The 13,301-nt window shown below is 56.3% G+C and overlaps 1 protein-coding gene across 3 annotated transcripts in view; it reads right to left on the bottom strand.

Annotated features, from left to right (window-relative positions):
- Window positions 1–55: 55 nt before the first annotated feature.
- Window positions 56–13,301, bottom strand: part of ZNF609 (zinc finger protein 609) — a 62,598-nt gene continuing 49,352 nt past the window's right edge. For 2 of the 3 annotated variants that reach the window (XM_071567992.1, XM_071567994.1), the window contains exons 4-9: window positions 7,111–7,198; window positions 4,373–6,728; window positions 3,701–4,067; window positions 3,367–3,542; window positions 2,647–2,863; window positions 56–2,508 (exon numbers count right to left, since the gene is read on the bottom strand). In XM_071567992.1, coding sequence (XP_071424093.1) covers window positions 2,435–2,508; window positions 2,647–2,863; window positions 3,367–3,542; window positions 3,701–4,067; window positions 4,373–6,728; window positions 7,111–7,198 — 3,278 coding nt within the window. In that variant the 3' untranslated portion in view covers window positions 56–2,434. The remainder of the gene's footprint in view (window positions 2,509–2,646; window positions 2,864–3,366; window positions 3,543–3,700; window positions 4,068–4,372; window positions 6,729–7,110; window positions 7,199–13,301) is intronic. The other variant, XM_071567993.1, reaches the window with a different exon arrangement.

Genomic DNA, 13,301 nt, shown 5'->3' with positions numbered 1-13,301 from the left:
TAAAGGACCAGACTTGGGGGGAGCAAGAAGAAAAAGCCACCTTCACAGGTTTGTGATTGTCTCTTAAAAAGATTTATTCTCCCTCCTTGCCCAAATGTACAAAGGCAAGAAGAGTACAGTTTGTATATATATATATTTATATATATATATATAAAAAAACAAGGAACTCGGTAATAATGTACACTTTACAGAAGGGCAGAGTCAGGAAGACTGAAATGAAACCCAACACAGCAACGCCAATGGAAACAAGAGCTATAAACACCGACAGTCCAACGCCCTGGCCAGGGGCCGGGCAGTGGGGACCCCCCCAGTGCAGGGGCCAGGTGAGGCCCCGCAGGCAACGACTGACCCTGGGGAGCCCAGAAACGTCAAACCTCAAACCTATTCTGCATAAACGGTTGTTTCATTCAACATCTAAAGGGAGACTCAACTGGGACCCAACTGGGAAGGTGGGGAGCAGCCTCCCAATGCCCTTTGACTGCCAACAAAGCCTGTGGCACCCCCAAGTCCCCCTGGCCAGACACTGTTCTCTGTGCCCCTGGAGCCACTGGTGGGCCCTGGTCATGCCAGGAGCCAGGCTGTGCCAGACCAACCGAGGCTGGAGGTAGGAGCAGCCAGTGGGACACTTCATGGGTGGGGTGTGGCGCTCCCTCTGGTCACCAGCCCAGTGGCTGCATGTGGCCCCGTAACAGCATGGGGTGGGTCGAGCCACCATTGGGCATCATCCACCCTGTCCCCACGGAGCATGCCGGACCACATCTCCTTCCAAAGACAACAAAGAGTGGGAGAAAAATGAGTCAAACAACAAGAGCAAGCTGGCGCCACCGTGCTGCCAGCACCTGAACCAGGGCCGAGAGCAGCCAGCGCCTCCTTTCCAGCTGGGTATGGTGGGATGGGAGAGAAACGGGGAAAGAAAACAAAACCCAAAACAACAGCTTTCAAACAATTGCTTTTTACAGTATATACAGAGCCCGGCGGGCAGAGCATCCCCGTACAGCGGCCCTCGGGGCCGGGTGCGACACGGACACACACACAACCGAGACCCACAGCCCCCGTGTCCCCCCGGCTGGTCAGCAGAAGAGGGGGCAGGAGCTGGGGCAGCCTGGCCGCTGCGGGGCCGAGGTAGAGCGTCGGCCCAGGGAGAGCCGCTCTGGGGCTGGGGGCAGAGGACCAGAAAGCCCCTGTCCTCGGTTCTGGGGAGCAGCCAGGAGCAGGGACTGGCTTCCTCCAGGTCCCAGTACCCCCAGCCCCAGCATGAGGCCAGAGTGGGGACCGGCACAGCCCCCATATGCCTCTGGCAGAATGTAAGTGTGCTTGTTCCTCACTGCACCTGCCCACAGGCTGGGGGAGCCACCCCAAAAGCAAAAGGTGGATGAAAAAGGGAGCCACAGCCTCCCCCGAGCAGGGCGTGCTGTCCCAGGCTTTGGGGAGCACTTGCCAGAGTAGGGGGGAAGAGGATAGGCCATGGGGTTGCAGAGTTGCAGTTCAGAAACCAACTCGAAAGCCACAGACAGGAGCTTCAGGCAGGTCTGGACTGTGCATGGCACAGGGGGACCCCAGCAGCCTCAGGCAGGGTGACAGGCACAGTCCCCAGCTCTGTGCTCCACTGTCCCAAGCCCCATGGCGTGCCAGCCCCCCAGGGCAGAGGCTGCTTCACCAGGGCCAAGAGCTCCCCCAGCCCTGCTCTGGCCATCAGCCATGCACTGGTGGCTCCTGCCCAGGCACAGAGCAGCTGGTGCTGTGGGGTGCAGGACCAGATGAGGGACTGGGAAAGGGAGAGCTCCATATGCATTACATCCTTGTGCCCCATGGCTCCCTCCAGCCAGGCTGACACTGCCCCCAGGCTCACATCAGCCCCACCACACCCACCATGGCTCCATGTGAGCCAGCCCTTCCTTTCCTGAGACCCCATGGCAGGCTCAGCCCCATGCTCCAAGCCACTGCCTGCCCCCAGTCCCACTGTGAAGCAGCAGCTCGAAGAGACATGGTAGGGTCCCAAATCCATCGAGAAACCTCAGTGCTTCTGTTTCCTCTTCATATGCACCAGATGGGCGAGATGCCTCCATCCCAAGCGCTGGTGCCCAGTAGAATAAATATTTCCGCAGGTACCAGCTCACCCACTCACCAAAGGGGGTGTTGGGGGGCAGTCAGTGTGTGTCCGACGGGGGGGTGAAGACAGAGCCTGCCTCGGATCGTGGCAGAAACGTCAAGCGGAACAATTAACACCATTCAACTGATGTTTAAAGGAGTCTCCAGCGCTTCCCCATGTGAGCCAGTCACATGTCTCGTATAGCCCAGGCATCCCGGCACATCACGTCCTGCCACAACCCAAGGGCAAGTCAGCTCCCACGAGCCCCGGGGTGATGGGCAAACCCTAAACCCTTGAGGGCACCCCCTGCGTGCCCATCCCGGTGGGAGCAGAGCCTTACCGTTCTCACCTCCGGGGAGGTGGGTACAGGGAGGGAGCAGAGCCTTGTTGGCTGGCAACGATGGCTGTGGAGGAGAGACCTGCAGAGGAGAAGTGGCATCACAAAATGGTAGCCCAGGCCAGGCACCCAGACGGGTCAGGGGACAATGGAAGGGGACATGGCCCAAAGGTGGGTCCAGCTCCCTCCCGGCCCTCCCAAGCCCAGCCCCAGCTCTCACCTGTTGCATAGGGCAGGTTGTACTGTGCTGGCAGCAGTGAGTACCCGAGGTGGTGGTGGTGGTGATGTGTTGAGAGCAAGCGCTGGGAGGGTGACGTGCGGGGCCGGTCGCCACTCCTCTCTCCTGCTCCGGCTCCCCCAACACTGCTGCAGCTCCCACCACCCCCCACAACCCCACAGCCACTGCGGTCCCGCTCCTGAGACGTCTTCTCGCTTATCTGGAGAGGAGAAAGCAGACACAGGCTGAAGGATGTGACCAGCTACTCCGAGGCGCACCCTGGGAAAATATTCTCCCACCTTCGCCCAAAGGCCTCCCATGAGGTGACAGGGGTGTCACAGCCCAAAAGCCATGCTTAGGACACAGGTCCCATTCGTGGGCAGCTCTTTTCTCACTGTGTCCAAGTTCCATTTCCCAGCTCAGCCCAGCAGGAGCCATGGGATGGAGACAGCCCCCACATACCACCCAGCTCCAGGGCTACGGACAGGTGTTCCCAGGTCCCTGCAGGGTTTGGGGAAGCCCCCGTGCTTCCCTGGGCCAGCCCTGCCCATAGGTTTGGCTGGTTCATCCCGAAGGATTTGTACCGTGGGAATACTCAATCAAAGTCTCCCACAGTAGCAGGTACAGCAAACCCTATGGCAGGAGGAACTGCTCCCAGCTTGGTACAGGATCCAGGGAGTGTCCCACAGAGTTGAGCGAAGCCAGCGCTCTCCTGACCCTCACCGTGGGCGATTTGCTCTTGTAGTGGCTGGCATGCTGCTGCAGGATGTCCAGGGCCTTGGACTCCGAGCTGGATTTACAGCTCACACTGGGGCTGGCTCGGGATTTATCACTGTCATCACTGCCAGATGCCTTGCTCCCGTACGGAGAGAAGGAATAGCTGGAGGGTAGGTATGATCCTGGAGGGAGAAAAGCAGTCAGGGCACAGAGAGGATTTGGGTAGACCAGTGGGAGCTCATGGTTCTGTATGTGTGCAAGAGGACATCCCACAGCTGCCCCCCATCCTGCGAGCAGGAACAGCTGGGCAATAGTCCCTGGAAAGGCCCTGGCTCCCTACCTGGGTAATTCTGCATCATGACGGTGGGCATGGCGCGGTAGCTGGGGTGGTTGGGGTCATACGACTGGCTGTAGGAGTAGCCGTGCATGTAAGGGATGTAGGACTGGTGCTGCGTGAGGGGTGAGGACACAGGGACATGGACGCTGGGCCTGGGGTCCTTCCCCACCATGCGAGGCTCCTCAGGGGGAGTCAGCTTGCACTCGGAGCTGGTGCTCTCCTTCCCGTCCTCCTTGGATGTGGCTTCTTTGCTTCGATTCCTTTCTTCCTTCAACTTTCGGTCCCTCTCCTCTTTCCACCGTTCATCCTCCGTCTTGATGTCCGAGTACTTTGCTGGGTACACGTAGGTCCACATCCGGGGCTCAGCTTCCTGCAAGAACAGCCAACCATCAGAACAGCAACCCCCTTCCAAGCCCTGTCCCAAACCCAGCCTGGGTTTAGAGACCACTGAAACCCAATCCTCTTCCCCAGGCTCTCCCTGGCCCATCCATGACCTCACAGCCCCATCCCTTTTCTGGCCTCGAGGGAATCTAACGTAGAGTCCCACCACAAGCAGAGGATAACATGAGTTCTCCAAGGTGACATCCCCAGCAAAGCCCTGTGGCAAAGACCCAGTGAGGGGCTTCCTCCAGGAGCAATGCCCTAGATGAGCTGGCGGACAGGGCAGGGCATTACCTGTCTGTACCAAAGCACAGGGTCCACCTCCGCTTGCCGGCCACACTCGGAGCCAGCCTTTGTCTCGGCGGTCTCCTTCCCAAGGTGACTGGCCTCACTCAGCTTCACCTTGAGCCCCTCGGCAACCTGACTACCAGAAAGCTTGGACGAGTCCTCCAGCTTGGGGATGATGACGGATTTAGCCATGTCAGGACCTCCCTGCTCCTTGGGCTTGCTCAGCCCCGACTTGACAAGGTCTGTGAGGCTTGGGGCTTTGGTCAGTGTTGGGGGCATGGGCGGCTTCTGCTTCCACTCCTCTTTGAGTGCTGCCTCCCTCTCTTTCAAGCCCAGCTCCGCCTTCTTCTCCAGCCCTCGCTGCTGCTGCTGCTCCAGGCTCTGCCGCTGCTTCTGCTGCTCCTCGTACTGCTGGCGGTAGGCAGGGTTGGTACTCAGCAGGTGAGCATGGTAGCCCTGTTCATTGTAGCCATAGGGTGGCACATAAGCGTACTGGTTGTAGTAGAGGGACTGCATGTACATGTTGGGGCGCTGTTGGATGACCGAGGGCTGCTGGCTGGAGCCACTGCCAAGCTCTGCCTTCTTCTCTTCGCAGCCTTCACTCTTCACTTTCACCTCCGGGTTCTCCTGCTCCTCATCCTTCTTCAGCTTCAAGGCCTGTGACTCGGCTGCAGACTGCCCGCCAGGGTTCAGGGGCCCTGGGCTGGCCTGGGGGTAGCCTGGGGAATAGTAGGTTTCAAAGCCTTGGTAGTAGGGAGACTCTTTGCTCTGTGGTTGTGGAGGAAAAAGAGCTTTTTTAGCACCTTCCTTGACCAGCTGCTCTGGATCCTTCGCCTTCACACTCTCCAGCTTGCCCTCCCCATCCTCCCCAGCATCAGAGATGTCAGAGTAGGCTGGGCTGTTGGTCTTCACTGAGCTGGCCTCTGCCCCATTCTGGGTGACGACATGCAGCGGGGTCAGGGGCTGGGCTGGGTTGGCGTTCTCCAGCCTGCTGGCACCACCGATGGAGGGGCTGGGCGCATTGTCAGTGAAGCTGTAGATTTTATCTGCCTCGGCCTTGATGCTGGCAAGCCGGCTCTGGTGGGGGTCAGACGAGCCGTTCAGCAGCCCCTCGCCTTTCATCCCCAGGTCGCTGGATTCCCCCCGGAAAGGGCTCTTGCCTTCCTCTGCTCTGCAGGCTTTGCCAGGAGTCAAAGGGTTTTCCACCTCCTTGGGCTCCTTCTTCTTCTTGTCTTTTTTCTTCTTTTCCTTAGAAGGGGTGAGGGCAGGGTTGACGGCGAAGGGCTCTCCCATCACCGTCGGCTTGGGCTGGATGGGTTTGAGCTGGGGGCTGTTGGGCATGGTCTGGACCACAGTGGTGGCTACGCCAGTGGAGGAGCCGGGGCTGGCAGTGGTGAGGGTGGCGGTCTGGAAGGTGTAAATTGGCTGCGGGGGAATGGCTGGTGCAATGGGTCTAGCAGACTTCAAGCTTTTGGAAGGGATTTTCTCCTGCTTAGCACCAGAGGCCTTCTTTGACTTGTCCTTATCAACACATCGCTTCTCCAGAGAGTCAAAGTCATCGTTACTCGTTTCATCAGCCACAGAGGGACCATCCTCGGAACCGTCATTGGACAGGGCACCAGGGTCCGTGTCCCCTTCTCCACCCACCTTCTTCTTGCAGGGGACCTTGGCGCTGAACTTGCTGGACGGGGAGGGGCTGTGGGGCTCCATCAAGCGCACCTTGGGGGTGGCCGAGCGAGCCGGTGAGAGTGAGCCCTTCTGAGAGCTGGCAGCACCATTGCAGCTGCTGACATCAGCGTGCAGGGATGGCTCCTCACCATACTCGCTGTCCAGGTCTGCCTCCAGCTTGCTGTCATCATCTGTGTGTGCGTGGGCCTGGTGGTACTTCAGCCCATTGATGTGCTTGTACTTCTTGTTACAGTTGGGGTGGGGACAGTCGATGAGGATGGGAGAAGGGCAGTTGCGGTCCAGGACAGCTGGCTCCACCTTCACTGCAGCGGGTGGCATGGTGGCTGAGCCCATTGAGTTCGTGCGGATGCGTTTGCTGCCCTTGGAGTCCTCTGAGCTGGAGTTCAGCTCCATATCGGAGAGCGGTTTGCTTTTCCGCTTGGTGACGGAGGAGGGACTGGCCTTCACGTCCTCAGCCGCACCGCCGGGCGGGGTGCGGTGGTCTGAGGAGTTCTGGCTGCCCCGGCGCCCCTTGCTGTTGGCTCCTGCCCGGGTCTTGCTGCTGTTGCTGGTCCCTTTGCTGTCCGAGGCAGCAGCCGCCTCGTTGACCGGCGTGTTGCTGTTGGGGCGCATGCGCTTGCCCCTGCCCCGGCCATTGCGCATCTCCAGGTCACTGGTAGGAGAGTCACAGAACCTGCCGGGAGGAGGACATGGAAGTTTTAATAGAGACAAGACCATGACGATCTGCACCATCCCTGTGGCACTGTGGGTTCCCCCTTCCTCCCCTTGCTACCAGTCCCCCAGACTCATCCCACCACTGCCCAATAAAGAGGAACCACAGAGGTCCACTGGGATGCGGTCAACCATCTTCGCTCCTCAGGATAAGGGACCTGTGACCATGAGGGCAAAGAGCCATGGGAGCAGCTTGGCTGTGCAAGTAGGAGGTGCCAATCCCCATGGCAGCCCCACAGGCACAGGGCAGAGGGTTCTGAGTGCCATGGGGGCTGTATGGGGCTGGGTTTGCCCTCAGTGCCCAGGAGTCCACTGAAGCCTCCTGCAGCCCACTGCCCACTTACCGGGGAGGCGCCCAGTCATGCTGTGTGCAGTCCAGCAACGTCCCTACATATGTCTTGTTCCTCCAGGTGACGTTGACCACCAGCATCCCTGGAAGCCAAGAAAGAGAGTCAGATGGGGCCAGGTTTGATCCCAGTCTTAGAGACTTGCCCCTCAAGATAGGCAGGAGGAAAAGCTCAGCTCTAGGGCTGGAGGAAGGCAGACAAGGGGTCTTTGGCTCTTGGGACAGGTGAGACATGGAGCTTAGGGCTGGAGGGGCACCAAAATGGGAGCCGGAGACCTTCCACCTCATTCCCTCACTCAGCATGGCTCTCGCTGTGATCCACTCAACCTCTCCTCTTCTCTGTATTCATGGGGATACTAAACTTAGCCATCCAAAGGGCTGCGGGATCTGTGATGGGCCTGAAGATCCACACTGGCTCCATGTGCACTCAGGTAGGGTAGGGAAGGCAATCCCCACGGAGCCCCTGAGGGAAATGCAGAAAGTTCACAGCAAGCCTGTGGACTCCAATGTGGAGCTGCAGATATCCCAGCAGGGCTGTGATCCCCCCTGAGCACAGCCGTGAATCTCATGGCCCTCTGGAAAAGGCTGTTACTGCCACTAGATGGCAAGCTGAGCCCAGTATTCCTGGTCAGGCCACTACCCCTGGTGGAACAAGCCTCCTCACCCCCTGGGACACCCCTCTGCTTTGCTTCAGCACTCCCTGGGACACCCCTCTGCCCTCTGTCTCCATCTGAAGAACCATCTATGGGGCCACCTCCTCCCATCACAGAGAAAAGTTACTGGGCATTCAGAAAACCTTGGGAGTTTCAGCTTTTTCCCACTAATTCAGAAGAGAAGCAGCCTCGTTCACATCCATATCAAGGCCATGGACTCTCAGCACCACTTCTGGAAGGCAGAGGGGTCTTCCACAGCATCCCTCAACATTGGGGTATCTCCTCCTCACCATGGATTGCTCTGATTTCCGCACTACTAGAGCCAAGCACATTTATCCAAGCAAGGTAAAACTCGTAAGATAGGAAACACGTTTATTACAAGGGTTGATGAGCATGGCAAGATATACGGCCCCAGGAGATGGATGGAGCTGAGGGAGCCCGGAGCAGCTGTGCCTGAAGCATGTTTATAAATCTCAGCCCACATCCCCCGCTGTGCTGTGCCAGCAGCCAGCTGCAGGCTCCAGCATGGATAATACATGGAGCCAAGGCCTGACACATGGGTCTCCTTCCGAAAGGGGAATGAAATGTAGGTCTTCTCTTTCTCCTTCTCCTACTGCAAAAAGGTTGGGAGCAGGTCATGGGAAGACACAGGGCCAGCACATGGCCAAGACCCACAACTGGCTCATTCCAGTGAGCAGGAGAGGCTGGGTCCTGCCTTTGGAGGAAGGTGCTGGGGACGTGCCTTGACATGGACATGGGCAGAATCCGATGATGGAGATGACCTGAAGTAGAAACCACGGCCTGACACACGGAGAGATGGACACGAAGAGGGGAATGCTGGCCCCAGGCATTCCAAGGAGGACACATGGAATGTGCTATTCTATTTCTGTTCCTCCTAATGCAGCACTTTTTGGGAGCCAAGAGCCTGTCCTCTTTTCCTTAAAACCCAAGGAAGCTTCTGGCTGCATCCTGTGCCCCAACTCAGCCCCACCATTCCCAGGACACTTCCATGGGGCTGCTGTGGGATGCTCCCAGGAGCTGCCCACAGATCTGGAAGTCACTGAGGGAAAAGCAGCCCTAACCTGGACTCTATCCCTCCTGGTCCCTGGAACCCATCCCTCCCAGTTCCCCTGCCATCCCCACAGGTTCAGTTCCTCTTTGAGCCGGCAAAGCCCACGTGCACTGAGGGAAGTTAATTGCACAACGAACCACTGGAGTCTCCTGTGCATCCCAGGGCCAGAGTGTGATATTATGAAGGAGGTGACAGCGCTCTCTCCCTTCCTGTCACCACAATCACAAGAGAGAGATGAAAGAGGAAAGGGCAAAGCGAGACAGCACCACTCCTCCCTTCCCTGTTGGAATGCCAGCCCTCCAACACACACCAGGCTATATTTAACCCGCTGCAACCAATCATACCAAATCCTCTCCTAATCCTCCAACAATAACCTAGGACAATTTAAACCCTGGGATAGATCCTAAGCAGCTTTTTTCACCCACCGTGTCCCCCTCCCATGACAGGATGATGGGCAGGCACAGGCATGGCAAGGGCGGGCAGTGAGGAGGCAATGCCCTCACAACTCTGAGAACAGATAAGCTATTGAAGAAGAAGAATCCCACTTGGATAACTCAAATCCCACCTGATTTCATTGGAAGGTGACACCTTTGAAGCTCTTAAGGAATCAACACAACCCAAATCTGGGTGCAAACCACTCAGCATGCTGGTCGCCAAGTGGTCACATCACCCTGGAGTGGTATTCTGGCCAAAAAAATTAAGGGTGGGTGATGGTGTACAGATGCCATTCAGAAGGGCAACATATAAGAAAATCCTGGGATTTTGTGGGATGGACAACAACACTGCTGTGGGTATCAGGAGCACATTTATCCCCTTTTCAAAGATGAATCCACCAAGCCCAACCAAGTACATCTCCATAATTCCTCCTCCAGCTGTAGCACTTCCAGGATGCCCTAACTTTGAGATGACTCTTCTTCCATGAATTTCTCCTCCAGCCACATCATCTTTGAGATGTCTCTTCTTCCTTTCCCCTCCAGCTGCATCACTTTTAGGATGCTCCAGCTTTTCCACAGACCCTGCTCATGTGCAAAGATCCTGGCCTGACCTGTAGTGTTTAGGCTTCGGAACACAACACCCAAAGGTGTTCATGGTCATCATGCAGTAACTCCTGCCAGGAGAGCAGGGGACATCACAGGGCAGGTGATGGCCAGCACAGGGGTCACCTCACCCAATGAGTGAATCCTCACCATTCAGCATCACAGACAAAATATTCCTTGGGGAAATTTTCTGTCATGCCTGTCAAATCTGGTGGCCTTCTATGACAGGGTTACAGTGCTGGTGGATGAAGGAAAAGTGACTCATGCCATCTACCTGGACTTGCACAAAGCATCAAACACTGTCCCATAGAGCATCCTTGTCTGTGAACTGGACAGACATGGATTTGATGGAGGGATCACACAGTGGATAAGGAACCGTCTGGATGGTCACACTCAGAGAGTTGTGGTCAATGGCATCCCTGTGAAGGTGGTGAGGCCCTGGCACAAGTTGCCCAGTCTTCACCCTCCCTGTCCCCTCTGTCTCCATTCTCTCCCCATTTATTGCATCTCCCTCCTGTTCCAAGTGAGGACACATCCACTGTGGCATCTTCCACCCTTAAGGTCACTCACATTCCATCATACCCTCAAGAGATGTTTGCCAAAGGACAATCCAAATACCCAGAGTGTGGAAAGCTTGGCTGAGGCTGACCTGACACCACTGTCCCAGCACGGAGATGGAGGAAGGGATGTGGAGCGTACTGACGTTTTCCAGGTGCTGCCACCTCACGATCCTTGTTTTGTGCTTGTTTGGGCTGCAAACAGCACTGGTGTGGCACTGGATTCTGGTCTGCTCAGGGGGAGCAAGAGGTGAGGAGATGCCATGGTCTGAGGGGGATGGAGGGGACCTGGCAGCTAAGGAGGCAGCAAAGACAGTGATGTGACAAGGAGCACAAAATCATCCCTTCCTGCCAGTTCCTGGCTGAGAGGTACTGCCATGGGAGCAGTTTCTGTTCCCCCCTCCCTTTTCCCCTGCTCATTCTAGAGAATGAGATTATCTCTAAGGTCCCTCCCAATCCAAACCATTCCATGATTCTGTGTTTCTAAGTTTGATGCAAGCCAAGAGCTGCTCCTGCTGCCCTGAGATCCTTCCAAATGCTTCAGTGAGCCTGCTACATGCTAAGGGAGATGGAGTCCTAGAGTTGAGGTGCTGAGATTCCTCTGGACATCTGCAGGACAGTCTCCAGGTGCTGGAAGCACCTCATTTGCATGTGCAGACATGCCTTTGGTGTACCTTTCTCCCCTGTACCCTTTGGGCAAGGAAAGATGCTCGCGGCATCCCAAACACTTCATAAGCTCTAGCTTTGGGCAGCCAGGTCCAGCATCCCCCTTGACTCCCACCAGTGAAAATGGGAAGGCAAGAGGGAGAGATCAGGCATAAAACAGTGATAGTTCCCCCCTGCCTTTTCACTCAAGAACAGGAGATGCCACTACAACCAGAGCCAATGCACACAGCTGACCAGAAGCGACCAAAGGCAACGTCAGGGCTCGTCTTCTGCAGGGCTGGATGTGAAATCCTTGCTCCGATGGTGGCAACCATCAGCAGCCAGCAGAGAAGGCTCTCTGCGTGAGTTCACTGAATTACCACAGACTAAAAATATCGGGGCTGTGGGAAATGGCAGGATGCCTCCAAGGCATGCTCCGAAACGGCAGCTGTGGAAGTGAGGGGTAATGCAGACGGACAGGCAGACGGGCACGGAGCTCTGCGGTGGGGTGAGGAGCAGGGGAAAAGGGAGGGGAAAACAGAAACTGCTCCCATGGCACTGCCTCTCAACCAGGAATTGGCAAGGGAGGATGATTTTGCACTCCTTGCCTCAGGGATGCTCAGTTCATCCCTCCTGGCACAGCCACCATGAGCTTTTCCTGATTTCTATCCATAAAACCCCATGAAAGTCCAAGATCTCAACAGGTGCTGCTGCCCATGGGGGTCTCCAGCAGTCCTGGGATTTTCAGGGAACTGTGCAGCTCTGGGTCTTTTGGGTTAAGGGAAGTCACAGCAGAACTGCAGGCTGATGGGGACCAGGAAGTGGAGGAGCCCCACAGATTGGGGTGCTGGTTCTCCTCTGCATGGATGTGTGTCCCAACTCCCAGCCTGGCCATTCCTCAGTTTTCCCACTGAAGGTGCTGCATCCTGTAAAGCAACAGGGCTCTTGTAGACATGGAACCAGCAGTGCTGGCACTGGGAGCTCATGGCAAAGCTTCTGCAGGTTTCCTTGGAGCACATTCTCCCAGAAGATCCCCTGGCCCTGCGATGCACATTCCTATTTTGTGTTTCCTTCTTCCGTATTTTACAATGTGTGGTGTCCTTCTGCCTTGGAGCACCATAAAAAACACACTTTCAGCTCTCAGCTGCCTCAACCTGGCTAAGTTTTTCCATATGGAACAGATGGTGAAGCAGAGAGGGCAGAGGAGTGCGGAGGTGCTCATCCCAAGCTAGACATCCCTGTCTCCCCCAGCATGGTCCATACACTCCTCTTTTCCCAACAGCTCAGGTGCTATTTCTCAATATGCTTTTTCCAAGGGAAACAACTTCAGTGGCCACGTGGAGGGCCACCACAGCACTTGGTCCTGCGCCAACCACAATTTCAAACCAGTTTCCCAGCAGGGAGAGAGGAAAGGCAAACTGGGCTCATCCTTGTCTTCCCAGAGCACAGGGCGAGAAGGGAACTCCACTGGAAGCAGGTCATGGGAACACAGGTTTCAGTTCAGCTTCCACTGAGGATAAAGACGGTCACAGTGAGGAGTGGCTGGGATAAAAGCTAACAGCTTTGTTCTTCACACGAAACAGCAATGGGAGAGCAGGAGCAGATGTCCAAGAGGAGCATATGGCTATCTGGCTGAGATGACCCACCAACCAGCCTCCGCCACTGCTGCTCTCTCACCTTTGTGCTTCCAGGTCGTTTCTGCTTCCAAACACAAGTACAAGCTCACCCTGCACCTCCCAAGGCAGAAATCTCCAGCATCCCCTCGAGGCTGGAGGGAAGGCTGGGTTCCAGTGCTCGCTGTGGGCTGCTGAGCCACCTATTCATCCCTGCGTTCCTTGGCAGAGCCCCAACAGCAACGAAAACCCATCAAAGGACCTAGGAAAGCAAACCAAGCTCTGTGCGGATGAGACGAGCTCCAGTGGAAAAAAAAAAGATTGGATTGGCTTGGCAAGAGAACCGAGAGGCTGATCTCCCGCCGAGTCGATTTTGAGAGCTCTGCTGGGGTTTTTTAATCCAGCAGGAGATTTCTGCTGCCTCCCAGGGTTTGAGCGTTTTTGTGACAGACCTGCAGGTTGCCAAGCAAAAATGAAGTCAACTCCGTTGAATTCCCATGCCGGCTGACACGGCCTTTCCCTGGCACCTCCGGAACAAGGCAGCTCTTGTCGAGAGGCAGAGAAATGGCAGCTCAGATCTTCACCCGCTGTCTGGGCAAGGGGAGGACACAA

This window comes from Pithys albifrons, chromosome 13, assembly GCF_047495875.1.
Source record: "Pithys albifrons albifrons isolate INPA30051 chromosome 13, PitAlb_v1, whole genome shotgun sequence".
In the NCBI taxonomy this organism is placed as follows: Eukaryota; Metazoa; Chordata; class Aves; order Passeriformes; family Thamnophilidae; genus Pithys; species Pithys albifrons.
Note: the sequence above shows the minus strand (reverse complement) of the source record. Positions and strands in the feature narration are given on the sequence as shown.